Here is a 27,895-nt window from a genome sequence, read left to right on the forward strand (position 1 = left end):
GGAGTGGCGCGAGGGCCAGCACCGCCCGGGGCTCCTGGGCGCCCCAAACGCCGGAGAAGAGTGGTTCTCGCTTTAAACCACTCCGGCCCAGGCCCAGGTTACCGCCGGCCCCTGGAGGGTCGGGCCAAGCACGGAGAATGAGGACCCAGGCATGCGTGTGGGCCTCAGAGTCCTCTGCACGGGGCCCCAGTGTGTGTGTGTCACGGAGACAGCAGGTGTGCACAGACGTGGCACGTGCCTGTGCCTGTGCGTGTGACACATGTGACTGTCAGGAGGCCCGCGGGGCACTCCAGCGGGAGACAGCACAGGCGCAGGGCCAGTTCCTCAGGACGGCCTGCGCCAGCCGGCAGCACCGTGGGGCCAGCACCCGCCCGCCCTCCCAGCCCGACACCAGGGGACAGAGGACGGAATCCGGGGGAAATGTAATTTAATCATCTCTTAAAAACACTCTGTCTGGCCACCAAAATATGAAATCCGCAGTTTCCACACTTGACTAGCAAGTCTGCCGCCAGCAGGACGCCCGCCTGCCCGCCTGCCCGTGCCCCTCCAGCGCGTGTCTCAGTGGGCCTGCTGCTCAGTCTGCGCGCCCCTGCTCTCCCGTTTCTGCGGTGATTGTTTGGGGGGTGGGCCTTCAGGGGATGCTTTCTTGCCGGGTCTCCGCTCCCAGGACGGCCGCCCTGCAGGCGGCGGCTCCAGCAGCTGGCGTGCCTCAGGGTCTTCCTGGGCTTGCCTGGGTGCAGGGTCTTCTTGCGCCGGGTCTTCCCTCGGTGGCTCTGCTGGGCCCCCCAGCCTCCCCGGGGCAGCTGCCAGGGCGGGGGTGGAGCTGGCGTGTTTTAGGCCGTGTTGTTCTTTTTCTTGTTTGCAGCAAACAAAACAGAACAAAGTCACCGGTAAGCACAGCGGCCTCCGAGCCGCAAGAGATCAACCATAAAACGGCCGACACTGCTACCGCAGCACCGATCCACCTTCATGGTAATAAATACAACTGACAACCTTCCGTGGGCGCCGCGTGACGGGCTCCTGCGCACCGCCCTCAGTCTCAGCTAGACAGTCACGTGTCACTGAGCCGCGTGTGGTCAGGAGCATCATGGGGGCATGATTGGGCACAGCCCCTGACACGCCAGTGCACCCCGAGCCTCCAGCACATGCGCAGACCCCAGGGCCCGCCACGACGTGCCACCAGATGCCCTGCGCACACTGCCAGGGTGGCCCCGCCAGGGCCAGGGGCCGAGGCGCCCACACAAGCTGCCGTCTGCCGTGCCCAGCCGGCCTGAACTGCTCCCTGCAGCAGCTCATGGCTGCGGGCTCCACACCGCCCGCGTCAAGGAGTGATGGGGTGAGCCCAGCTCCTCCGCCTGGTCCATCACAAACTTGGCAAGTGACCGCCCCTCCCGGGAGTCACTCCTCAGAGCAGGCGCGGAGCACGGCTGGCGCAGGCTGCAGCGGGAAGGGCAGGAAGGGCCAGCAGCCACCACCATGTGGGCCAGGCCTGGGGTTCCTGCACCCCACAGCTCGCAGGGCCAGGGGCCGCACTCGAGGAGGACAGCTGCCCCAAAGTGCCCGGACCGTGTGCTCACCGGGTGGGCAGGGGCCCCGAGAGCCCCCAGGAAGCCCTGCCCACCCCCTGCCAGAGCATATAGGTGACCCTGCCGCGAGGCAGGGCCTGCGTTCCCCTCCTTGGGGCCTCTTAAGGCCCCGCTCAGCAGAGCTGGGAGGGTCAGGGGATGTCCATGAACAGGAGCACAAGGGACCGAGGCGGGGAGGGCAGCAGCCCTGGCCCCGCACACAAGCAGAGCTGTGCTGCCCAGCGCGGGGGCGAGCGGCCGGCACCTGCAGCGCGCGCTCACCTGAGCACGGTGGGCAGCCACGCGTGGCTGTGTTCATGCAAAATCAGACATTGTGAAACCCCGCATTCTCCTACATCATCCAGGCCCGGCCTGGACCCACAGCCCGGGGCCTGCCTGCGGCTGACATCTCCCTGTCTGCAGGGTCCGTGTCCGTCCGCTCTCCCGCCCAGAGCCTGCACTTCGGATCACAGCTCCACGACCTCTGTTACTTTCTCTCTCTACCTGGTTTGTCGGGCTGTGTTTTCTGTAACGGCGCCCTATTATGAGCAGAAACGCCACAAAACCTGAATGATTGTGCAGCTGACCCAAGAGAACTGCCTGAGCTCAATGGCCCCAAGCACCCGGGCACTGGCGGGAGCCGAGCCCTCGGGCCGGCCGCATGTCCAGCCGCGGGGAGCAGGCGCCAGGGCGCAGCCAGGAAGAAAAGTACAAGGAAGGCTGCCTGGCGGGGGTGCTCTGGACACCTGGGTCAGTGAGGGGCCCCCAGGACATCACAACAGGGTCACCCAGAAATGGCCAGCCCTCCGTGCACACGCCTCCCCATGGCCATCGGTCACTTGTCTCTTACCAGGAAGCGAAACCAGTTTCTTATTCTTGCTGAGGTTGACAGTTGCTAGGAAAAGAAAAAGAAAAAAAATCCAGACATTAATAGACCAGCCAAGGCCTCAAACGCCACGAGAACTCCCGGATGGAGGCCAGGCCAGCTCCGGTCAGAGCATCCCGGGCCTCCTGGACATGAGCTGGGCCAACACACGCTGGGGCTGGGACTCCGGGACAGCAGAGTCTCTGCCTCGACCCCTCCCTCCGTGAGACGCGTGCCTGACCGTGGGCCTCGTCTCAGCCTTGCCTCAGCCCCGAGGACAACACATGTCCAGCCCCAACGGGAGGCCACAGCCCAGCACGGGGTCTCCAGAAAGCGGGGCCAGCTGGCCTGCACAGCAGCTGCTTTGCGACATCCTCAGCCACAAAATCCGTGGAAGCAGAACAGTCGCCCGACACCAAGCCCCAGCACCACCGCCCTGGCGCCCTCGCGCAGCTGGGTCGGGAGGCCGGGCCAGGCTCTCGCCTGATCACCCGCTACCTCACCATCCACAACCTGACCATCTGTGACCTGACCTCCTGCAGCTTTCAGTACTTTTTTTTAGATTGAATTTTTATTTTACTTCATTCATTTTTATATTTCTGAACGTCTTTGTCTTGTTTTCACAATGTATGTTTCTCCCCTCAGCATGTCACCTCGTTTTCCCACCGAGCACCCACCGTGCCCTGCCCCGTTCCTGCTGTCCCTCCCCCACCCAATCAGAGGTGCCCCACGGAGCTGAACAGGTGCGTCTCCAAAGAAAGCCTGTGACGCCGAGGAATGTGCTCACCGCGGCCACGGGGTGGGGGTGGGTAGGGGAGATGTCAGGGCCATGGGGAGACACCCCAAGCCTGGGAGGCCGCCCAGCCCCAAAGACCACAACCAGCGAGGGCTGGCGGCTGGAGCAGGGGCCGCACTGCCGTGGGAGGGACCTGCAGCCCCGGAGAGGTGGGTAGAGCATCCCCAGGGACTAGCGGTGACCGGGGTCCCAGGGCTCTGTGGCAGCCTCTGGCCGGGAGGGACTACCCGGGGGCAGTCAGCGCTGCTTTGCCTCCTTAGCACAGAGGTTTCTGCTGCCGAGCACCTCAGTTCAACTGGACTCAGGAGCCAGGGCAGGGCTGGCTGCTCTGGGGGCCGGGCAAGGCTGCAGGGTCGGGAAAGTGCTAGAGCTGCAGGCACAGGGAGGCCCGAGGAGCCATAAGGGCAAGTGCTGGTGCACGGTGAGGGCTGCCCAGTCCCGGGGGCCTGGACATAGGAGCTGGCCGAGAAGGGGGCAAGCGTGTCCAGGAGCAGGTCTCTGGAGCCGCCTTTTCCGTTGATGACGCCACCCAAGGAGCAGGCAGTGGCAGGGCCTGCAGGGCCTGGAACTCCACGGCCAGCCTCACTCATGACCCACTCACACTGAGGCCTGCGGGCTGCTCGGCATCGCCCTGCGGACGATCACGGGGACCAGCTCCCGAGGGCGCCAGCTGCACCCCCTGACAGGAAGGGCCGGGCCCCGTAAGGGTGGGGGCGGCAGGGCCAGTGCTCTGCACCCAGACACCCACCACCTCGCTCGGGGCCCTCTGACGAAAATCGCAAGCACACGGGACGGGCGGCTCAGGCAGGCAGGCCCTGCACGCAGAGGGCAGCACTGGCCCAGCCCGTGGTCATGCAGTCCAGGGAGGCCCTTGGGAAGCAGAGCAAGCCCAGGCGTGCTTTGAACTAAAAATGTGTCCATCAAAAAGCCCGCGGCCACGAACGTGTCCTCCCACCTTGCAAGCCCCAGTGGCCTGCGGGACCCAGACTGTCACCTCCTGTTCGGAGCTCTCCGGGTGACACGCAGGGACCGGTCACCGCCAAGCCAGCCCGATTCATGGTCATAAAAAATGTCACATTCTTTTTTTTTTTTTTTTTTTGCTTTTAGCAATCCCTTGGTCACCCCTTGACTGAAACCACAGCAAAGCTGGAAACACCTCCAATGAACACACAGGGGGAGAGCTTCTGGCCTGGACGCCCTGGGCCTGGCCCTCGGCCTGCTGTCAGAGGCACTGAGGCCAGCGGGGCCTGGCCCGGCCCGGACCCTGGGAAGGAGGCTGAAGACCACAGTGGGGAGCAGGCCCTCCTCTGCTTCTCTTGTTCCTGCTCTTTGAGCTTCTCTCCACTGCCCTGCTCGCAAAAGCAGCCAAAATCACTGCAATAAAACAGCTAGAAATTACTCCAGGGAGAAAACGTCCCCTCTTGCATAAACTGTAGGGACTTAAAATTGCCTCATCTTCCCAGAAAAATGAAGCTTTTGTGCTCGCAGTGTCACAGGCAAGGCAGGGCTGCAAAGCAAACGTGCAGAAGCCACAGCAGCAACCCCGGGGCTTCCAGCTCTGGCACTGGGTGAGGTGTGAGTAGTGTGGGGAGCCCCCCATCCCGGCTCCCCGTGACTCCCGCAGCCGCGTGGGCTAAGGCCTCAGGGCGCCAGCTGAGCCTGTCTCAACGAGGCTAGAGCTGAGCACAGGCCGTGCAGCACTTGGAGAGCACCCGGGGTGTCGTGAAATCACTCAGCCCCTCCTTGCTGCCCTGCTGACCAGCTCCCGCTGGCCTGAGGCCCACAGCTGGCACCGGGACGGAGGGCAGGGAAGCAGGTTTGCTCTGTCTCTCCTGGTATCTCTGTCCCCACGAGCAGGACAGGCTTCTGCTCGGACACGCCCCCCCCACCCTCACCTCACCCCCACCACCCCCCCTCCCCCCGTCACCCGGCGCTGACAAGGGCCTGGGAAGCCCCAGGACACCTGGAGGCACCAGCCTGCACTCGTGTCTGCTGCAGCAGGCGGGTCACAGACTTCCACATACTGAAGCCTCAATAACCCTTAGAATGTAATGGGATTTTTTTTTTTAGAGATTTATTCATTCATGCATACTAGAACCGGGGTACAGGTCAGACGCGCAGGAGGGTGAGAGGATTCACCAGAGACAGGGTGAGCAACAGAACAGGCAGACGGACCGCAACACTGCTGAGGGGAGACAGGAGAGGTCTGCGCGCCATGTGGGAGTCTCATCGGCGGGCCGGGATCAAACCCGCGCTCAGAGGCTGCGGACAGCCTCACAGCGCTGTGCTCAACCGCCTGCACCACCAGGGAGGCCCTATAATGGGATTTTTAATACACTCAAGACCTTGACCCCCAGGAAAGGGCAGAAGAGGGGGAATTACCGCCCGAGTCTGTCCTTCCACTCCCCCCGGATGGCAGGACAGCTCGGGAAGCAGGGCTCCCGCAGGGCACGTGGCACCGGCTGTGGGCACCTGCAGGGCTGACCTGGGGACTTGTGGTCGCTGGCAGGCTCCGTGCTGGGTGCCGGGCAGCTGCTTGGGCCCAGGTGTGCACCTGCTCCATTGCGGGATCAGGATCCACCTTCGAATTCTAATATCCGGGGGTCCACTGAGTGACCCTCTTTCGGAAAGCGCTCTGATCATCGTGCTGGCATTTACCACACTGAGTGCGGCTTTTCCCTGAAGTCACCACGAAGGGCAGAGAAAATCAAAAGGGGAACATCACCGGACACCCCGGCTCCATCACCCATGGATCACAGACAAGGAGCAGCCCGAGGCACCCCGGCGTGCGGCGGGTCCCTGGAGGCTGGACCGTTGCCCAGAGCCACCTCCTCGCACACCCGCCAACGCCTCTGAGGCTCTTCCTCCAAGCCCCTCGGGCTGGTTTAATGCAACCTTAACCCGAGTAAATGCATTCGCGGCGGCTGGGGGACCTGACGAGAGAGGGGGGTGGGGAGTTGGGGCTCGTGCACCCCAGGAGCCAGCAGAGGTGCCTCAAGCTCCCCTTGGGAAAGACACCAGCTCTGCCTTTCCTCAAGGGGGGGGAGGCCTGAGCTCACACAGAGGCCACGGGGGTGGGGGGGCCAAGGGGGGAAGGGCGGAGGCAGCGGGAGGGGGGCGAGCACCGTAAAGACCATCCATGACCCCGACTCGACTCTAGTTTCTCTCACGGACTAGGAAGTCCCAGGATCGTGATCACGCCCGAAAGAAGGGGCGTAGGCGCCTTGTGTCGGGGCCGGGCTGACACAGAAGGAGCACACGCGTCGTGAGGGGCACCCAGTCCTACTCCGGCCCCCAGGAGGCGTGTTGGGGCCCCAGAGCCGGGCAGGGGTCCCGGCTGCAGCGTCACAGACTCCGTAAGGCAGGCGGCCCCTTAACCCCATGGCGGGGGGCGGGGCGCCATCCCCGCGCCCCGGCTTCCCGCCTGTCGGGTGCCGGCCTCCGCTGAGAAGACCAGCCGGCCTCACGCCCCGGGTTCTTACGACCGAAGCGCCCCAACACCAGCGGTAGCCCCGCGGCTCGTCCTGCCCGCACGCCACGCCCTGACCGGACGCAGAGACGCGAGGGCGCGCCGGCGGCTTGTGACCCGCGCCAGGAAGGCCCGCAGCCATGGCCGGGGAGCCGCCGCGGCGAGGCCTCTGTGCTCTGCGGAGTGTAACCAAGCCCAGAGGCGGGGGTGAAGCCGTTGCCACGAGCAGCCGCGGCGGCCGCGACGCCAGGACACACGCTTCTCCCCAAGTCTGCGCGACGTACCTTTTTTCTTTGTGTTGTGTCTTATGGGAAACTTTTTCTTAAAAGACACGCGTGAACTGTCTTCCTGAAACAGAAACCTCGTGTTAGGGAGCCACCTCCTCTCAGAGCGGCCAGAGCCCTCGGGGCGGGACCCGCCGCCACTGGCCCCCGAGCCTGAGTGAGTCCAGGGGGACCGGGGTCTGGCCAGGCGCCAAACACGCGGCCTGCTGGGGCCACCACCTCCCCCCCAGGGCCGTGAGCCCGACCAGCTGGTCACGCGGGCCGGGTCTGCTCCAGCCCAGGGTCCAGCGCAGACTGCGGGCGCCTCTCTGGGGGCCAAGCCCCACAGACCCAGTCCCCACTTTCCTGCCGCCCGAACGGCCCCGTCGGAAGTGGCCAGCTCCTCCGTGGAAGGAGGCGGCCCCTCGCCCAGCCAAAGCCACACACACCAGGGCTCTGATGTCCGTGGACCCTGAGAAAGTGGGGATCCGGGGCAACAGCACATCAACCCTGAGAAAGGAGAGACTTGCTGGGAGGGAGACCCCGACCGGAGCGGGTTCCCTGGAGCGGCGACGGTGGGACTCGGCTCCGGGTCCCCCTAGGATTTGATGCTGGCGGGACTGGGGCACCGCCTGGGCTGCAGACACGGGGGGCCCGGCTCTTCCCACACACCTCACTGGTGCCCTCAGGGCCGGGGCGGGCGGGAAGTCAGAGCTGGCCTCTGTGAGGCCCTGCAGAGCCGCCCGCCCCTACGCTCCGCCAGGAAGCAGGACCGCTCAGAAATGCCCACCCCAGACCCAGGGGCATGGAGCCGGCCTAGCCGCGCGGCCCACAGGAAGAGAGCCCACCAGCAGCGCCCAGCAAGGGCCAGCAGCGGGCGGCAGGAGTCGGCAGCCAGGCAGCCCCAAGAGGCAGGGAAGCCAGAGCCGGCTGGGCACACCGGCCCCTGCCCGACCTGACACCACACAGCACACCAGGTAATACACTGGTGCATCAAGGGTAACCATAGCAACGACAAAACCAAACTAAGCTCCTCTCTAGATTGATCCCAACCCCACAGAAAGGCCTCGGGGAGGAGGTTTGCGCGGAAACTGCACGGTCCTTCCAAGGGGAGGAAGTGGGGGGAGACGACGGAGGGGCAAAGCCCAAACCCACCCTGAAATCTCACCGTAGACTTGGCACCACCAGAGGGCGCGGGGGCGCGGGGGGAGCGGCGGGGATGGGGTGTGGGCAGCGGGGCTACCAAGGGGAGCGTGAACGTGGGCTCCGGGGCAAGCACGGCAGTGACGCCACCTCCGGAACAGTAACTGGCTGTGCTGAGAAAGGCGGACAGGCCCAGCGCGAGCGCGCCCCACAGGAGACCCCGCCCCGCCCTCCGGCCCTCGCAGGCGTCCCCAACTCGGGGCGCAGCTCGGGTGTGGGCTGCGAGGAGCAGGCGCCCCCGCCCACACCGCCCCCCCGGCGGGGGTGAACGGTCCTCTCTTTCGGCTTGGATCCGAATGACTGTCCTAGCAGAGGAATCCAAGCTTCACTTCCCCAGAACCACACAGTTCCCGGTCCCCGCCGGGGCCCTGGCGGCTCTCGGAGGCCTCGCCCTCAGTGACGCTCTACGTGCGGCGGGATCTGGGATGAAGACAAAGGACCAGACCATTAAAAATTCAACTCAACATGACTCTTTCTGAAGAAAGGAGCCAGGGCCTCCCCGGGGGCGCAGGAGGTCGAGCGCCGCGCTGTGGAGCTGTCCGCAGCCTCTGCAGCGCGGGTTCAATCTGGGCCGGCCAGGGAGCAACCCACAGGGCGCAGCAGACCTCTCCCGCCTCCCCGCTGCGCTCCTCAGCCGCGTGTGTCGTCAGGCTGCTTGTTCTCCAAGCCCCAGCTCGTGTGGCACGGTGGCCAGGGCCTCGCAGAGCGGGCCGCCCTCTCACGGCAGCGGTGCCCCCAGACAGCTGGCTCCCGGGCCCCGCAAGCCCGGCCACAGCACCGGCTCTGTGATACCTGCAGGCTCCAAGGTTCACGGCTCGAACATCGAGATATTATCAGAAAAAGCCACACTCAAGCAGACTTTTAAGAAGTGCCCATGTGCCCCAAGGACAGACCCAACCAGCCGTGGGTGAGCTCCCGCCCCCGCCTCCAGCAGGCGGCAGAGCCTTCGGCAAATGGAACACAAATGCCCGAAGCCGGACGAGAGGCGTCCCTCTACCGGCGGCCGATGTTCATAACCAACGCGTCACCGTGGGCGCCGGCCAGGACCACGGCCGTCGTCTCCCTCTCCGTGCTGGAGGCCGCACAGGCGCTAGATGAGGGTGACCGTGTTGGGGGTCGGCCTCCACGGAAGACCGCGCCCTCGCCAGGGGGTGCCCAGCGCCCTCTGATGGTGCTCGGGCAATGGTGTCGCCACCTGGGGCAGGTGAGCAGCACCCAGCCCGCGACTTGGTTTCCGTGTGCGTGTGCGTGTCCTCGGGCAGGTGAGTCCGGCTGACTCGTTCTCACAAGCCTCTCGGGTTTTCACTCTTGCCGCGAAAATATGCCCAGAGACAAACCAAACTGAGTATTTTTCCACCAGAAGAGAATTAAAGTGTCTTTTTTGATCATGGCATGAGATCCAATGGCCAGGGCAGAAGACGCGGCGGCGCCGCAGCTGCAGCAGGCCCTGGGCAGCCCCACCCTCAGGACCCTGCCGGGGCTGCCTGGGAACGTGCGTGCTCGGCTGCGAACGCTGCGCCCTCTCCAGATACAGCAACAGTCGCAGTCAGGGAGCTGACACACAGGGGAGCTGACACGCGGCAGCCCCCCATGCCAACTCGCGCATGGACCAGCCACTCAGCAGCCGCCGCCCCGCTAACATGTTGCCCGAGAAAATAAGCGGAAAGAAGCTTCCAGCCAGTCACTGGGTTTCCTCTTTTCTTGCCCGTGCCTGCTAATTCTACAATAAATATAAACTTCCTATTTGCGAAAGGGTCCGGAACTGTGAAAGCCGAGCCATCGCGGAAGAAAACGCACCTTAAAGGGACAGTAATGGCTACTGCGCGAGGGCGGCGCGAGCCGATGCGGAGAACAATGAAAACACGAGTGACGTCGACTTCCGTTTTCACGGCCTTTGGATCTGCCAGAGCCCAGGGCGGCACGGGCGGCGGGGGCAGCACAGGTGGCGGGCAGCGCTCTGCCCGCAGGCACAGCGCAGGGCGGGTGCTCCTGGTCCCGGTACCCACGATGACCCCGGTGCACAGACAAGGACGCTGCAGCAGGGAGCAGCGCTTCAGGGGTGGCGCCGGCGCCCAAGGCGTGCGCCCACACGTGTGCCCGGTGAGGGACAGATTCCCAAAGAGCCGCTGGCCGGCAGCAGGTGGACGGGAAACCGCCTGGGGGCCTGACCGCTGAGCCCTGGGCTGGGAAGCACACAGAGGGTGAGGTGCTCACGGTGATTTGAATGGCAGTTAAGGGCGGGAGCAGCCCAGGGCCTGATTTCCAAGTGAAGTACAGGTTTTTCGTCTCCTGGCTTTAGGTTAAGTAACACAAACGCCGTTTTAAACACGGAAATGGCACTCCCCGGGCACTCTCAGACCCGGGCCCAGAGGTTCCTGGGCAGTAAACCGCACACAGGAGACCCGGGTGCCAGTCAGTGCTGGTCAGCGGCCGTGGGGAGAGCGGCCGTGGGGACAGCGGCTGCTGCGCCGCCCCAGAAGCACATGGCCGGCAGCGCCCCGGCGCGGTCGTCTTTAAACACGGAGCTAAAGCGGCAACACTCGGCACATCTGACGCGTATCGTCGCGAATCCCAGAGGCTGGTTCGTTATAAACAATCTGCCGAGGACCCCGACAGAGCAGAGAGGGGAGGCTCTGGGGTCGGGAAGCGCCCGTGGGGCTCGCGGCGGGGGGCGGGGGGCAGCTCCAGGTGCCTCTGATGTGGAACCCACAGGTAGGTTTCCACTGGGTCACCGTCCCAGGTCCGAGCACCGACGACCAGGTTCTTACGGGGCGAGGCGCAGGTGCGGCGCCGATAAATAAGCTCTCACGCTCAGACAGACGTCACTTCACGGGACGTGAGACCCGGCCCCGCCTCCGGCCGAGCTGGGCTGAGCGGGGAGACGGCCGCTGTGGCAGCCCACCCCCGCCTCTCGGCCAGCTGCCAGCAGGGCCCTGCCACCCAGGGGCTCCCAGGGAGCCCGCACCTCTGTCCCCAACCACCGACACATGGTGGCAGCCGATGGCCAGGGTCCGAGGGGCAGGGTTTGTGGCTGCCTGGCACCCGCGGGGGCTGAGGCAGGGAGGGAGGCGCGAGACCCGGACCCTGAGGGGCTTTGGGGTTCTGGGCTTCTGCCCGCCCTTCCAGGGCGACGCCCGCCAGCTCCCTCTGGGCCCGTCCTCTGTCTGGGGGCAGCGACAGGCACGATGGGGACAGAGACACCCCAGGCCTGGCACCTCCTCCCCGTGCCTCCGGGGCGGAAGCACTGAAGACAAACCTTTCTTTCCTGAACCTCAAAATGCTTTTCATCCTTTTCCTGTTATTGAAACAAAAATGCAGCAGTCAACCACCTGCACCGGGGTTGCCCCAAAGTCATCGTCCCCCGCGGGCCCCTCAGGCCCCCGCCGGCTCCTCCCAGGGTCCCAGTGTCTCCCGGGGGGCACATCCCCTCCCACCTCCTGCTGCATGACCACAGAGGTGCAACCCTGCCCACACCCGCTTCTTTGTTTCACAGGCACCTTGTAAACGTTTTTACATGAAGTGCAGTGTTTTATAGTCTTGGTTGCACCCTAAATACCCCCTCTTGGGCTCTGCCCTGCGGGATGCACAGGCTGCCAAGCCACGCCCAGCCCTTCCCGGGCCCTGGGTCCCCCCAACGCAGGGTCTGCAGACGTGGTGGCACCGCGTCCACACCTTGCACAGCCCACTGGAACGGGCTGGGAGCTTTTCACGACTTTCACACTTTCTTTTCTGCACTCAGCACGAGGAGAAAGATCTGCTCACACGTGCTGGTTTAGCCGTGAGCCCCGGAGATCAGGCACCCAGCGCTGCAGAAGCCGCCAGTTCACCGCGATTCAGGCAGCCCCAGGCAGCCAACTTACTAGACCATGAGCCGCGGACACCTTGTGAGCAGCTGAGAGGAAGCTCGCGCGCCCTGGTCACAGGCACCAGGCCCCAGACACTCCACCCAGGCAGCTGCCTTCATCCACTCCCCAAGCCAGACCCACTGGGCTGTCAGGAAGGAGGCGGCAGAGCGCTCAGCCGTGAACCCCTTGGACGTCTAGAAACCCGAACAGGGCCCCCGTGGGAGCGTGCCCTCAGTGGACATGTGGCCAGGCAGCTGCAGAGGGGTCAAGCAGCGGGGCCTTCCAGGACGGGGCCTGCTGCAAACACTTCAAAACCAGAACTGCCTTGAAAACAGTGCCCAGAGGCAGGATTTTGGAAACAGAAGCCCCGAATGCCACGGGGCCACACCGGTGTGGGGGACACAGAGCCCCCAGCCCTGCTGAGTGCGGCCACCAGGTGGTGGGAAGGAGTTGGTTCGTCTGGGCCAGGAGTGCGGGAGACGCCACTGGGGCCAGTCTGGGAGCCGCTAAGGCCGTGCGTGTCCACCCCGGCTCGAGAGGCTGGTCGGGGCAGCTTGGCTGAAGAAGGCAGCGGAGCTGCTCGGTCTGTCTGTGTTGCTCCACGCCCGACTCAGGCTTCCTGGGCCTCCGCCCAGTGCGCACTCACGTCCACGCCGCAGCAGACCAGAGGGGCAGGCCCAGGCCCCACACCCAACAAGGCCAATGACCCACCTTGGTGCTTCCCAGATCAGGGGTCTGCTCCTGGGCCGCCTCCTCTCGGACCACCTTGGCCGGCATCTGGCAAGAGCACAAGGCACTTGGGTCCGAGACCGGGTAGGAGCGCTGGGCACAGGGCGCGGGGCAGCAGGGCGCGGGGCAGCGTCTCCCAAACAGGCAGAGACTGAGCCACCGCGCCCCTGGTCAGCCCTTCCAGGCGGCAGCTCTGCCCTCAGCCTCACCTGTCCCCACCAACAAGGTTGACCTGTTTGATAAAACTTTCCGCAAAGTCTCCAGGGGGAAGCGCGGCCTGACCCCCCTCCTGTCTAATGCAGCGGCCTGGCGCCCCCCACCCTGGTGCCCTGGGCCTCCGTGCACAGGACGTGCCCAGGAGCCTGGCTGGCCCTCACGGGGCCACCTGCATGCCTCAAAGTCATGCTCTGCCATTACATCTTCCCACTCAAACAGCCGCCACCACCTGGGGCTAGGCACCCCGGCCCCCTGACCGCCCCTGACAGCCCCCTGGAACCTCTCCAGGGTCTCCCACCCTGCCCACTCCGCCCGGCTCCCTGCCCGGGAGCTGTCATGCCCGTCACTCATCCTAGACGAGCCTCAGCAGACGCTGTCCCCACTCGGGGGAAGGCCCAGGCCTTGCTGCCCACTGCGCACACAGTATGGTGACTGTTCACCCCCTCGTCTGTCCTTCCAGGATGACAAGGCCCCTGGCTGCCTGAACCCCGCCAGGACGGGGCCCACGCAGCAGAGCAGACGGCCCTCCTTGCGGGGCTGTGGGGCAGGGCATGGACCAAGTGAGCCGAGCTGAACCCCAGCCACAGCTGTGCCTGCCGCGTGGGTGTCCAGACCAGGAGGCCTGGGAGGACGGGTGCAGGCAGGGGCTGCAGGAGGAGCAGGAGCTCACTGGAGGTGGCAGAACATTCTAGAGGCCAAGGAGAATGTAGGGGCAGGTGGGGCCCGGGAGGGACTCTAAAGAGACCCAGTGTTTCCGGACTCGCAGCCCCAGGCTTTGGGCTTGGGGCCTCAGGTGGCCGGGGGGTGGGGGGACCTACCTGGTCCACAGGCACCTCCACCTGCCCGGCCAGGTCCTCCTTGACGTCTGGCGCCCCCCAGATTTCCGCGTGAGGGGTCTGCGCCTTATACACGTCACCTTCAGGAGAAGATACAGGGAGAGTTTGCAACCAGTGGCCACTGGGCCTTTCTGACCCAGGCCAGAGTCACAGCTCTGCGTCCTCCGGCCCCACACCCCTCCCCTGGACTCCCGCTGCACCTCCTGCAGCCTGGGCTGTGCCCCAGGCCTGGCCCCCGAAGTCATGTTCCTCTCACCGACCCACCCTCCCCGGCCCTCGGCCCCAGACACAAACACCGCCAGCATCCTCCAGACGCGCCCGTCAGCTCCGCCAGGAGGACACGGAGTAGCCGCAGGCACCGGAGCAGACCCCAGCACAGGCCCCGAGAGCCCGCGTGAACCGAGTGGGTGCCCACGTGCTTATTACCCAGCCCGGCCGACACAGAGACACTGCAGCTGCCTCCGCAGTCGCCCGGAGCACCTGGGGGCTCCACGGGAGGGGCAGCATGGTGGGGGGCCAGAGGCCCCCTCCCGGCCTGTCCTGGAGCCCCTCCCCCTCAAGGGCCGCTCCAGACCTGGACCTCCCTCCTGGCCCGGCCCAGCAGCACCCGAGTCCCGGCCCCAGGCCCTGCTGACCTGGACAGCGGGCTGGACGGCGGGGAGACCCAGGCCCCACTGCACCCTCAGTGCCCGCGCGACCTCCGACCCTCCTCGCTCTGTGCCTGCGGGCCTCTGTATCCCCGAGGCGGCCCGTGCAGGGGCACCAGCACTAAGCTTCTGGGGGAGACGCCGCGTGGCAACCGTCATGATATGGGGGTGGGCGCCCTGCCCCCACGGCGCCTCTCGGCTGCGCTGCAACAGCCCCTGGGCCCAGCTGCCACCCACCAGTGCTGCCTCTGCAGAGGGCGGGCCTGCGGCCAGCCAGCGCCTGTGCCCGCTGGGCGAGCACCAGGGGCCAGCAGGGCAAGAGGCAGGAGGAGCCCAGGGAGGCGGCCAGCTCTGCAGACCAAGCGCCGGGAGGCCAAGACGCCGCGCGGGAACAAAGGAAAAAGCCTGCCTGTGTCCAGTCAGCCGTCCAAGCAGAAGACAGGGCCGAAAGCACATCAGAGCGGGACGTCGGGAGCCCCCGGCCCCTCCCCGCTCCCCCAGCCGGCAAGGGCTTGGTCTCTGAAGGTCCATCACGCGATGGACGAGATACAGCGGGGGGTCCAGACGGCGCAGGAGGAGGACTGAGAGGAGGCAGCAGGCGAGGACAGGCGATGGACAGATGGGGCGGGGGCAGCAGCAGCGTCAGTGGCCGCACGGGCGGCAGAAGGGGGACAGGCAGGGACAGCCGCGGGGACAGCAGTGGGGACAGCAGCGGCAGCCACAGGAGGGGGCAGCGAGGAGGGGAGTGGCACGTGTTAAAATATTTCATTTTAAATTCACGTCTAAAGCTTATCGTTGAAATTCTCCTCCTCAAAAGCCAGCCCAAGCCCCACCGGCCCCTCGCACGGTCCCCTCACAAGGCTGGCTCTCCGCTGGCAGTTTCCTGCCCTTTGCCTGAGGCGGAGGCCAGGGCTCGCCCGTGATGTCGCTGGTGTGGCCTCTGCCAGGCCCTGCCCCCACCCTGCCCCCAGGCGAGCTGGCCCAGAGGGGTCCAGTGCGAAGCCAGTGACCTGGCCAGGCAGGCGCCCGGAGGGGCCGCACACGTCACCTGTGCCGCTCTCGGGCAGGAGCTGGGCCGGGGCCGTCTGTCTCTCTCTGGCGTAGTACACCGAGTCCTGGGCCGCGCGGGGGAGGCTGTCCTGCTTCCCAGCATCTTTCCCTTCCGGCTCCTCCTGAGGCACCCAGGGCAGGGGCAGAAAGCACGTCAGAGCAGGCGGCCCAAGGCTCCGCAGGGGCCTCCAGGGCACCGCCAGCCCCGGCCCTCCCTCCTGGCCAGGGCGGCCTCTCGCCTCCATGCCCCTGCAGGTCTCGAGCGGACGCCTGTTCCTCTCAGTCCCTCGTGGAGCCTGGCCCCAGTGAGAACCAGAGGATCAGCCTCCCGCCCTGCCCTGCCGGCCCGGCCCCCTCCCACCGCACCCCGGTCCACAGGCCACTGGAGCAGGCCCGGCCAAGCGCAAAGCCGCGCACGACGCTGGCCACGAATCTCAGCAGCGACGGGAAGACAGCGGATTCAGACAGCGCCGGCCCTCACGGGGAGGGGGGGCGCCCGCTCCCGCGCTGTCAAAGGGCGAGTCCAACCTCCGCGACAGCCCACCGGCGTCACCAAGACCCGCCGACGCCCGCGCGCCGGCCAGCTGCAGACCCGAGGCCTCGCCCCCCCCACGGGCTCCCGCCGCCCCGCCTCCTGGACCCACAGGACCCCGAGGCAGGGGAGCACACGTCGCAGCGCGCAGGCGCCGGCAGCCTTGCGGAGAGAAGAACACAGACGGCAGAGCCGCTAAAATTCCGCTTTTCTGACTTATTTGGGGATATTTGATCGCCGTATAAATAGGTGATGAGGCCCAGATGGGCCTCGGGGACGGGCTTCCACCTGCCTCTCCCGCTCGCCCGACACTGCATTCTTGCCAGAGCCCTCCCACACTGTGGGCAAACACACGTGCACACACGTGCACACACGTGCACACACAGAGCCAGCTGCGTGCCCCGCCGGCCCCCACCCCAGCACGCCCGGCTGCTCCCCAGCCCACGGCCCCCCCGGCCCCACCCTCCCCGGCCCCCCGCAGCTGGGCCCCAGAGACCTGCCACTTTCTCCTCCACACCTGCTGCCTGCGGCCTGGCCCCCCACCCTCTCGCACGCCCCACCCCCCCGTCCCCCCACCGCGCCCTGCCCCAGTGCCTGACGCGGCGGCCACCTCTCCCCTCGAAAGCACCTACTTTACTCTTCCTGTGCGAGGGCCTCTCGGCATCTGCGTACTTTCTGAAAAATGAAACGTCTCCGTTGAACGGTCAGCCCAGGCTGGTCGGGGCTGTCAGAGCCACAGGAGGTGCCCGCTGTCCCCAGACAGCACGGACGACCCCAGCCCAGGGGCCGAAAGCGCCCCCAAGAGGCCTGTTCCGTTTCCCTCTCATGAAAACCGGACGGACTCTCACTCCCAGGCCCATCTGTCCCGAGGACGTCAATCCTCAGGGGGGGCCTGACAGTCACAGTTTTGATGTCTGCAGTGTCCCCACGTGCTCCCCCAGTGGCCTGTCCCCACCCACTGGCCAGGCGTCGGCAGCCCCACCACTGGCCAGGGAAGGGCAGAGCCGGTGGGGACCCCTCGCCCCTGCTCTCCCTGGCCCCGCGCCCACCCTGCTGCCGCCTGACCGTCCCCACGCAGCCGCCCTGGAGGTGCCTGTTCTCCGCCTGGGCGCACACCCATAACCCCGTCCCTCCAGGGAACCCCCACACGCGGTCCTCCGGGGGCCTGTGTGGGGTCCTGTCATCCCGGGCCCCGCCTGCAAGTGACCGGTGACGGGGCAGGCTGGGCGGTGAGAGGACAGGGAGACACAAAATGTGCTGAATGGCAGGGGTCGTGGGGGGCAGGGACCTGGCTGCTCCCTGCCTGCCACCAGCACTGGCCACCCCCAGCGTGAGTCACCTGTGTGAAATCAGGTGAGTCCCCACCAAGGGCGGGGACTGGGCTCCCGCCTGCACCCCACGGCCACAGCCAGCCCCACCAGGAGGCGGAAGCGGCCCCTCTCCTCCTCTGCTCGAGATGACAGCCCTAAAACCTTGGCAGAGCAGGGCCCAGTGGGCGGCTCTGGCCCCTCAGGTAGTTTGAGCGAAGTTGCCAGGGCTGCAGCTCCACGGGTCTCCCCGGACACTGCCTACCTGGGCCTGCACCAGAGCAAGTTGGGGGTGGGGCTCGTGCCCACGGGAAGCCACACCCCAGGCCAGACCCGGGGCGGCCTTGAGGGGCATCCAGTCATCTCAGGCCCTGCCTGTCTTCTCGCCTGCCCCAGAGGCTCCGGCCCGAGGCCCTCACCGGCTCCCGGATATGGCCTCTGAGAAGGGCCTGCAGGCCGAGAGGGAGCCCTGGCCTGAGTAGCCACAGGGCCGGCGCTGAGGGGGGAGGCCGAGCCCAAGGGGCCTGTGTGCCCCGAGCCAGGCCGCATCCCTTGACCCAGTGACCAGCTGCTCTGGCTGGCCTGGGAGGACAGTGTGGGCTGGGCAGTGGCCGGAGCAGCCAGGAGTGGTGCCCCAGGCCTCGTCGTCGTCCCACTATGCACAGCTCGCCACCATGAGTGCACACGTGGCCGAGTTCGGGGTCCACGGTACATTCCCCGCTGCTTCGCCACCAGAGCCAACTCTCAGTGAGGAAAAGCAAGTGGAGCAAAAACAGCGGGTGGCGCCTGCCCAGCTCTGTGGGGGTCAGCGCCCCCGGCCCCCACCCAGGCCCGGAGAAAGGGTTCATGGGGCTCCAGGAGGCCCCTGGCCCAGGGACGTGGCCACAGCAGCACTATTCACCCTCACTCTGAACCCCAAGCTGAACGCAATGGAAGGCGAGAGCATTCGCCACAGGCCAGGGCCAGCAGCAGCACTGGCCCCGGGGCCGGGCGGGGAGGAGGCCGGGGCTGCTCACCGCTGCACCTCGTCAGGCACGCGCGGGGACTGCCAGTAGGGGAAGTGCTTGAAGGCCTCCAGCCCCGCAGCGACGTAGAAGTGGTTCTCCTGCAGGCCCTCCGAGCTGTCCAGCAGGCGCCCGGTCAGCGTGAACAACCTGCAGAGACAGGAGGACGGGCTGGGGCTGGGCGGGCAGCAGGAGCGGACGCGGCTCCCAGGGCAGGAGTGGCCGGTCGAGCCCGGCGGGGCTGGGCTCGAGACTGGGCCCCTCGCGCTCCAGGTTGGTCACCGAAACATGTTTTTAATTACGTGCAAGGTCCGCGGCCCCGGACTCAGTGTTCAGTTAACTCTAACTAGTAACAAAGTCCGTGCGCAGCGGCTCCCACGGCTGAAACACTTGGAGGATGAAGCAGCGGCCGTGAGCGGACTTCACCCGGCCTCTCCACAGGCATCAAAACTCTCCTCGTACCCTGGCCTGGCAAGTATTTAACGACTCGCTTACTCGCTGAAGAGAGGATGGAGGCGGCAGGGAAGGACGCTGACCGCAGGGGACGGGCACTGCGGAGGAAGACCCTGAGCTGGGGGGACCGCCTGGCCACCCTGTGGCGCCTGCCCACCTGACCCTGTGGCGCATCCAACTGCCCGCCCTGCCCACGCTGACCGTGGCGTGCGCTGTCCACCTTCTCCTCCCTCATGCCAGCCACGGGGGCCAGCCCAGCCCGCTCCCGAGATGCCCCCGCTCAGGACCCCCGCATCCGCCCAGCCCTGTGCTCCCCACGGCAGCCGCTCCAGGGGCTCAGGGCCAGCTCCCCGCGCCGCTGGGCCCCTCCCCTGCTCCCTGGTCCTGCTTGACCTCGGGCCAGCCTCGCCTCCGCTGAGGCACGGGTGAGGTGTCCCCGCGGTGCGCAGTCTCCAACACGAGGCTCGGGGCTCCCCCACCCAGCCCCGCAGCAGGTGTGCGCGCTGCCGCCCTCAGGAGCAGGTGCCACTGTCCCCCAGAAAGGGAACCGGTCCCCGGCCCCCAAGTGGAGCGTGATCCTGACAGAGACGCAGGAGCAGGCTCAGATGGGCCCGCGCGCCTCCGCCTGGCTCAGACGCCCCCCCCACCCCCGCCCCACTAGCAGCCGTCTCGAGCAGACGGGCTCCCCACGCGCCCGTCTGGCCCAGGCCCCGCACTTGCGGCCCGGCTCGAACGTGGCCGGTGCCCCGAGGCTGGGGTGAGTGAGCGAGGGAGCTGCCCGGGGGGTGACCGCAGGACGCCACGCCTGGCAGGGCCACAGGGAGGAGGTGGGGAGTGGCAGGGTGGGGGGCGGGGGGCTGGCCTCCAGGCCCACGGGTGCAGGGCGGCCTTACCTGTGCACCCCGCCCAGGGGGAAGACCTTCTCCCCGACCATGGCCAGCACGCTGTTCCAGTCCGTCAGCGTGAATTTGGGGATAATGACCTTCGCTGGGGGCGTGAAGAGGCTTCCATTTGTGAACACGCTGCGAGGACAGAAGAGACACAGTGGCAGCCCTCCGGGAGCAGACGCCGGGGCACCGGGAGGACGGACGCTGAGCCCGGCAGGACCGGCACCCCCAGGCTGCCCCCAGCCTGCAGACCGCACCCAGCGGCGCCCCAGCTGCTCGGCCAGGCCGGGCTCAGCGTCTCGGGGAACAGACGCTGCCGGGGGCCAGACTCCAGGGCCGAGAAGCTCGCCTCGCCGCGGGCGGACGGACGGAAACGCGTCCTTCGGGAGCTCAGCCGGGCTCCGCGGCCGCCAGGGCCAGAGACCACGGAGAGCCTCAGGGCAGCGCTGCCCCCGGGGCGGAGGGGCTGTGTCCGGGACTCGGGGGTTGGGGGGGGCGGGGGTGCCCCGAGCTCTTCAGAACCCAGTACAAAGGCCGGGGGCGCCGGTGGTGACAAGGGCGCCCAGGCCAAAGGCACAGGCTGCGGGGGGGTCAACACAGCCCCTCAAGGTGCCTCCGAAGGCGGCGAGATGCAGTGAACGGGAATATTCCAAATATTTCAAGATTTAATTGTGTTAATTTTCTTTCAAAGAGGATGGACTGCAGTCCAGTGACGTGGATGGGGGGATGGTGGAGTGGGGGGCAGGGGAGCCCCGTCCTCCCAGCGGCCGCAGCTCTCTCAAGCCTCCCTCCTCCTCCAGGCGCTGCGGCCCCCGAGCAGGCGGAGAAGCTTCGCTCCCACAGGCCCAGAGGGAAGCGGGGCGCCCCAACTCCCAGCCCCCCCGCCCGTCTGCCCCTCCCCCATCCCCCACCCGCCTCTCCCTGCTCCCGGAGAACCAGACCCGAGGGCGGCCGCTGTGGCTCCCAGGCGCTGCTGACTGGCGCTGGAAGGAAGTGGGGCGGCCATTTCTGCCCGCCGCCCTCGCCCCTGCCCGCAGCCGGGGGATGGTGCCCCTGCCCTCCTGGGGCAGCTCCCGGCAGCAGCCAGGCCGGCCGGGGGCGAGGCCGAAAGAGCTCTGAGTCTGGGCGGCCCGCCCCCACTGGGCGCCACGGCGGGGTCCACAAGCCCCCCACTCTGGGGCTGGCGTAGGGAGGGGTGCTCGGGCGCTGCCCAGAGCCGAGTCGCCCCAGCTCACCCCAAGTCTCATCGCCTCGGCGCAAAACCTGGCTTGCCCTGCAGGGCCACAACGAAGGCAAAATGAAGCGATCGGGATTTTGGTTAGAAAAGGGCTGTAAAAGGCATTCACTGTTCTTTGTTTTTCTTTTAACCGAGACAGGATGCGCGGACGCTGAGGCGGACGACACGCTGGGTTGATGCACCCGGAGCTCGCGCGGGGATCCTGCCCTCGCCAGCTAACGCCGCTAGCACGTCACAGAACCATCACCGCCGGCTGGAGGGGAGAACACGTGAGATCCGGCCTCGGGGCTCCGGGTGTATACGGCAGCGCTGCCGGCCTCCCTCACCACACCGCGCCCCGGCTCTCGGGCCTGCCGTCACCTGGCGCAGGCCTGCTCCGGAGCCGCGCCCCCCCTTCCCCGCTCAGCTGGCAGGACTCGTGCCCCCGCTGGCTTTTCCTGAGATACGACAGAGCTCAGGAGAACGCGGAGCGGGAGCGCCTCTCCAACGCCAGCCAGCGTCCCGGCCGCCCCATCCACCCGCGGGGCTCCCTTGGCCCCCCAGGCCAGGGCGGGGCGGGGCTCCCCACGTCAGGACACGCCTGGCAGGTGCTGAGCTGGGCCCCAGCCCTCCCGCCAGGCCCAGCCCCAGAGGGACAGGTGGCCCCAGCAGGAGCTGCCCTTGTGCCCCAGGCTGTGCAAGGAAGGGGCTCCCCTTAGTGACAAGGCGGTGGGTAACAGGCACTGCAGGGTGGATGCGGCTCCAGCGATCAGTGTGAGAGGGTGACAGATGCTGACCTATAAGGACGCACAGCGGGAGCTCGGGGGACACTACAAGGCGAGGCTGTCGACTTTCAGTAAAAGTGTAAATCCCCCTCCCCCGCTGCCATGTGGCCAGGTGGAGGAGGCTGCGCAGAGGAGGCCGCTGAAGACCCCCGGGGCCCAGGGCCCCCCCCACACACACACACACCAGCCCACTCAGCGGGAACAAGACCCAAGCCTGAGCCTCTGCCGCCCCGGGGCTTCAAGGACACATGCCAGGAGAGCCGGTCCTCAACCCGGCCCCCCAACACAGCGCTGCAGACCCCAGCGCTGCAGACCCCGGCGCCGCGGACCCCGGCCTGTGCTCACTTTATGCACCGGGACAGGCGGTGGTACGTCTGCCACCTGGAAGGCACGTTGATGTCACAGTGCACCACCGGTTTGATCTGAAAAATAAATACAAGACATCAGAGCAGGCTCAAACCAGCAGCCCCTTGCTAGCACCTACAGCGGTCACCCGCCCCCTGGGACGCCTCGGGAAGGCACAGGGGGCAGCCACTGTCGGGGCTCCCCGCACAGACACATGGGGGCCGGAGGGGGGAGACCCGGGCACCTGCTCTTTCGCGGCGCAGGCGATGCTGGTCAGCCCAGGGCCCCATCCCAGGACGCGGCCGCCCCAGGCCCCAGGCCCAGCCGCGAGCCCCCGGAGCCAGCCCTGCATTGCCCCTTCCCTGGCCCCGAGGCGGGCCCTCGCTGCTCCCTCGCTTCTGCCCCGCGCGGCACCCGCGACCCTTCACTCCGGCCCTCTCGACCCCACAGGCCGGCCGAGCCGCCTCATCCACCGACCCCACGGCCCTTCCCTGCGGTGAGCAGCCTGCCGGCAAGGCCGGACGTCCGCTCCCGTTTTCAGCGCAGGGCTCCGCGATGCCGGACACGCCTGTGTCCATTTGCGCACCGTGGACTCCCCGTGGGGGTCAGGCCTCCCAGAGGCAGGACTGAGCATCAGGTCCGGGATGTCCCGGGGCCTGAGCCGGAGGGGGCGGTGGAGGGAGGGGCGTGACAGCCGCAGCCCGAGTGTGAGTGAGCGAGCGACCGACTGGACGAGGCCGAGCTGCCCTGGGGATGCGCCAAGGACCCAGGACGCGGGCCTCGGGCTTGTAGCGGGACAGCCACCCCGTCACCTGCTGTCACCCCGCGAACCCACACGGAAGGGACGATGAAGAGCGAACCCTGCGCCGAGAACAGTGTCTCTCACCGACCGGGCCGGCGAGCCCACAAAACCGCCCCCCACACGCCCCGCAGCTGCCCAGAGGCCACCGCCGAGCGCGTGAAGTCGGCGCCGCCAGGGCCTGCTCGCCCTCCGCGGTCGCTGTCCCGGCGCCTGCCTCGCCGGCCCGGGTGTTAGCAGGGCTGGGATCTCCCAGCTCCCCAGAATCCCGCGGGGGGCCGGGGTGGGCTCTGGCTGCTGTGAGGCGCGAAGACAGCGGTGAAGACGGGGGGCGCGCGCCTGCCCTGGCGCCGGAGGGCTGTCGGGCTTCGGGCTCCCCAAGCCACGGAGCAGCCAAACCTAAATGACCCACGGGCCCCTGGCTGCGCCCGGGTGTTTTGGCATCGGCACCCCATCCTCGAGCCTCCCGAAGCCTAGACGGGCAGCAGCCCGGGCGGCGTCCCCCGACGCAGCAGCCAGCCCCGCGGGCGCGCGTGGGCAGAGCGGGTGCACGTGGCCGGGGCGGGCGCGCGGGGGCGGGGCGGCGCGCGCGGGGCGGGGCGGGCGCGCGGGGGCGGGCGGGCGCGCGTGGGCAGAGCGGGTGCACGTGGCCGGGGCGGGCGCGCGGGACCGGGCGGCGGCGCGCGGGGGCGGGGCGGGGGCGGTGGGGGCGGGGCGGGGGCGGGGCGGGCGCGCGGGGGGCGGGGTGGGGGTGGGGCGGGGGGGTGGGGGCGGGGGTGGGGGGGGGTGGGGGCGGGGGTGGGGGGCGGGGCGGGGGGGGCGGGGCAGGTGGGTGGGGTGGGGGCGGGGGCAGGGGCGGGGCGGGCGCGCGGGCGCCCTCCGCGCGGGCTGGCGACGGGGATTCGAGGGTCTGGCCCGGGGCGCGGCCCGTCTGGAGCCGCCCTCGCTCCTGCGCCCCGGCCCGGCCCGGGGAGGCGCCGGCGGCTCCGGCGGCGCTGCAGGCCCGGGCCCCGCTCTTCCCGCACGGGTTCGGCCCCCGCCGCGTCGGCACCGACCTGCCCGCGCCAGGCGCCCCAGAAAAAGACACGCGAGCTCGGCCGGAGGAGACCCCGCGGCGGGCGGCGGGCGGCGGGCGGGCGGGCGGGGCGGGCGCCCCCAGGCGGAGCCGACCTCCCGGGCGCCGCGTCCCGCTTCCCCCGCGGGCGGGGCGGCCGAGACGCCGGCCCCGCGCAGACCCCGCGTCCCGGGGCGTCCGGGCAGCAGTCGGGCCGGAGGAGGCGGGCGCCGGACAGCGCCCCCCCGCCCCGCTCCCGGGCCCCCGCCCCGCGCCTCCGCAGGCCGCGGCCGGGGGCGGCGGCAGGAGGGCAGCGCGGCTCTTCCCGCGCCCCGCCGGACCCCGAGACAGGCGGAGGCGCTTCCGTGAGCAGCTCCCGCCCCCGCCCGGCGCGGAGACCACGCCCCCAGGAGCCTCGGGCCGCGCCCCAGAGCGCCTCAGGCCACGCCCCCAGATTCCCTCAGGCCACGCCCCCGAGAGGCCCTTAGGCCACGCCCCCGAGACGCCTTCAGGCCACGCCCCAGAGTACCTCAGGCCACGCCCCCAGAGTGCCTCAGGCCACGCCCCACAGAGCCTCAGGCCACGCCCCACGGCGGCCCCAGCGGCCGCGGACTCCCCCTGGGGGGGTCTTGGACACGGCCGGGGCTCCGCGCCTCGGGCTTCGGGACAGGCCTGCGCGCGCCCTCCCTTCAGAAGGCGCCGTTTCTGCCAACCCTCAACTCTTCCGTGTTCGCACTCGCGTTTTTACCGGAGCGTCCAGCTTGGCCCCCCCCCCCAGCAGCCGGCGGGGACTTACCTCCCGCCGCCGTCTCGCCTTGGCCGGGGCCCGGGGCTCGATGCGCGCGTAGCTGCGGGAGGGAGGGGGCGTGAGGGCGCGTGAGGGGGCGCGGGGGTCCCGCCAGCCTGGCCGCCCGCGCCGGGGCCGCCCCCCTTGGCTTTCCCGAGGACCCGCGGCCTCGGCCCCGGCCGGCCGCCCCCCGACCCCGTCCCGTCCCGCAGAGGCGGGCCCGGCCCCGCGCTGGTCGGCCGGGAGGAGCCCCGGGGAGGAGCCCGCGACGGCGCGCGGGACCCGCCGGGCGGGGCGGCCCTGGGGCGCGGCAGCCGCAGACGGGGCGAGTCTCGGCGAGGACAGGGGACACCCCGGGGCCGGAGCCGGCAGGATTCTTCCAGGTTTAAGCGTTTTCGCGTGTTTCACGCGGTGGGCGCGGACGCTGTAGTGACGTGCAGAGCATGACTGGCCAGACTTGGCGGGTGGAAGGAAAAAGGAATTTTAAGTCATTCCACGTGGAGTCAGAGCCACAGCCCGGATGCCTGCGGAGCCGGCGGGCGGACCACGATGCTCGCCTGGGGACACCGGGAATGGAGGGCCCGGGCTCGCGTGGCTTCCCATCCCGGACGAGCAGGTCCGCGGCTCCAGTTTCCAGGTGGAAAGGCAGGCACCTGGGCTGCCAGGTTTTCTTTTCCATGAGAAACCAACATTTCTTCTTGCGGCGTGAATCTCCCCATTATAAAATCTTTGCCACCAATTCAAATCTTTGAAAACCGTGAACTGACAAGGCAGGGCCTCCGGCTGGGTGCAGCCTGCAAACCTGAGTTCAGCCACTCGCCACCTGGGTCCCCAGCTCCGTCTGCTCCTCAGCGGGATTTCTAATTAACTGTGAATCCCCAAATTTCATAGTTGATGATGAACATGACTATCTTTTAGTGGAACCAAAAAGCAAAATAAATAAGAGAAAAATGAAGGACATAGAACGATCCTACAAAAATTCAAAATGCTACTTATGATGTCAGCGTCACCTTCCAAAGAACAGATGAGTAGAACACAGGCGGGGCAAGTGACTCCTGGGTCCAGTGGACCCGTCTTCACCCCGAGCACCTCAGGCTGGGAACAAGAGCCCGAGGCAGAGACTGGAAACCAACATGCAGCTTCTGGAGAAGTCGCGGGAGGAAGCCGCCACCCGGCCCGGCACGTGGAGGAAGGCCCAGCCCTCAGCGGTCACCGCGGGCTATGGCCTGGCCCCGTCTGGAGGCTGAGCGCTGTGCAGCCTGCTGACGCCACGCAGTGGCGGCCAGAACCCACTTGCCAGGGACTTGCGGCTTGGAGGCCACTGCCTCTTACTCTCCCCACCTGCCCTCCTGTGCCACTGGCCCTCGGCACAAACAGGCGAAGGCGGGTGCACACAGGAGGGTGACAGGCACAGTCACTTGTAGCTCACCACAGACCCGTGCATGAGCGGGGCGATGCCCCCGCCACAGCCCCATTTCCTTGGGGTCTCCAAGCTCATGCACACATGCGCGCACAGGGAGACTCATGCACATGTGTGTGCACACATGCCCACACGTGCGCACACACACACACCCCAAGCCCAGGTAGTTGGTGGTGCTGCGGCTCTCCACAAAAGAAATCAGTAACCCTCGCCTTTGCAGGATATTTGTCTTTTCTGAAAAGTAATGATTAGTGTGCAATTTTGTTTTATAGAGAAAAAAAATTACATTCTTCACCTCAAATGTGTTTGCCCCTGGCAACACAGGCATGTGTAAGCTATGCCAGATTTGGGGTGCATTTTTGGTATTTGTCTCTTCCGAGGCCCGACCTGCCGCCGTCAGCATGGGGGACCCTGAGGTGTGAACCCATCGGCAGGCTTCACCTCACAGCTCATTTGCTGGTGGCACAATTAGGAGATTATTTGCTGCTGAAAATTAATTTTAGCTGCTCGTTGGCGCGGCAGTGGCGGCGTGCACGCCCAGCCAGCGCCCGCTCCGAGAGCGCAGAGGCCCAGCCAGGCGAGCTTCAGAGCTTAATTCACCGAAGCCTGGATTCCGATTTCATACTTCATTGAGCTAAAACTCGTGAGGAAATGGAATCCGACATCTCTCCACGCTGAGCCTCACAGGCACACCCGCGTGTGTTCGCAGCAGCCAAGGGCGGGGGAGCGGGTGCCCCACCTTCTCCCTCCGGCTGAGGCAGGGAAGCGAGCATCGGGGTAACAGTCGGAGCCTGTCTGGGTCCAGACGCCTCAGCCAGCGCCGGGGGCTCTCAGAAGCGGCGCCAGGAGGCGCGCCGAAGCCTGGCCCCTGGAGCAGAAAGAGCCCCCGGTGCGCGGCCCTCCTCGCCTGCTCACAGAAACGTGCCAGCTTCACCGGTGGCCGCGCTGTTTGTGGTCAGCCAGCCAAGGCGCGAGTTCGGGGCCCCCCGCCGCAGGCCCCTGGCGAAGCCCCTCGGGGAGCAGCGGAGAGGCCGTCCCGCGCGGAGCGAGCGGCTTCACCACGGGCCGCGGGCGTCCCCGGCGCGCAGGGCTCGGGCAGGGCCCGGGCCTCTGGGGAGGAGGCGGGCGGCGGGCGGTGGAGGGGCCCCGGCCTCGCGCGCCCCGTCGGGAGGGGGTGCCCGGCCTCCGCGCCCCCAGGCGGCCCCACTTACTCGAGTTTCTTGAAGCGCTCGCGCCCGGCGGCCACATACTTGCCGCCCGCCTGCAGCAGCGCGTCCAGCTCGCGCACCAGGTGCCCGCGCACCGGCGTGAAGAGGCGCCGCACCCCGCAGGGCACGGCCACCTGCTCCGTGAGCTGCTCCAGCAGCGCCTCGAAGGACGCCACGCGGCGGCGCGACAGCACGAACTTGCGGCCCGCGAAGAACGGGTCCCCGTTGCGGTACACCAGGATGGTCCTGGCGGGCGTGGTGTCCACCAGCACGTGGGGCCCGCGCGCGCCCATGCCGGCCGCGGGGACCCGCCGCCCACACCCCGCCCGGCCGCTCCGCCGCTGCGCCCGCCGGGGGGCACCCCGCACCCCGCCCCCGCTCCCGCCCGCGCTGACGCGCGCCCCGCCATTGTGACCGCCCCAGGGAGGCGGCGACACAGAGCCCGGCCGGCCGGCAGGGCGTCGTGGGGGCGAGGGAGAGGAAGGGGGGTGCAGGGCCCCGACACCCACCTCCACTCCCCGCCTGGGGCCGCGGGGCCTGCCCGAACTCGCCTTCCTGGGGGGCTCGGGTCCAGCGGGCTGTGGCCTGGGGAGCAGGGGTGGCTGAGGGCGGTC

General features: G+C 67.8%; 1 protein-coding gene across 6 annotated transcripts; it reads right to left on the reverse strand.

Moving 5' to 3' along the window:
• Positions 1 to 418: 418 nt before the first annotated feature.
• Positions 419 to 27,574, reverse strand: DCDC2C (doublecortin domain containing 2C). Of its 6 annotated transcripts, XM_054701428.1 has the most exons (13): positions 27,285 to 27,574; positions 24,663 to 24,714; positions 22,014 to 22,090; positions 19,674 to 19,802; positions 18,340 to 18,477; positions 16,649 to 16,691; positions 15,483 to 15,606; positions 13,770 to 13,867; positions 12,718 to 12,783; positions 11,418 to 11,456; positions 6,980 to 7,043; positions 2,416 to 2,460; positions 419 to 854 (listed from the first exon to the last, which is right to left on the reverse strand). In XM_054701428.1, the coding sequence occupies exons 1-13, from the start codon at positions 27,572 to 27,574 to the stop codon at positions 559 to 561; spliced, it is 1,461 nt and encodes a 486-aa protein (XP_054557403.1). In that variant the 3' UTR covers positions 419 to 558. The 6 variants fall into 6 exon arrangements, with proteins under 6 accessions (XP_054557403.1, XP_054557404.1, XP_054557405.1 ...); XM_054701429.1 differs by lacking the exon at positions 11,418 to 11,456; XM_054701430.1 differs by lacking the exons at positions 11,418 to 11,456; positions 12,718 to 12,783.
• Positions 27,575 to 27,895: the final 321 nt, after the last annotated feature.

The sequence above is a fragment of the Talpa occidentalis genome, unplaced genomic scaffold, assembly GCF_014898055.3.
Source record: "Talpa occidentalis isolate TD23 unplaced genomic scaffold, MPIMG_talOcc4v2.1 talOcc4.5, whole genome shotgun sequence".
Taxonomy (NCBI): Eukaryota; Metazoa; Chordata; class Mammalia; order Eulipotyphla; family Talpidae; genus Talpa; species Talpa occidentalis.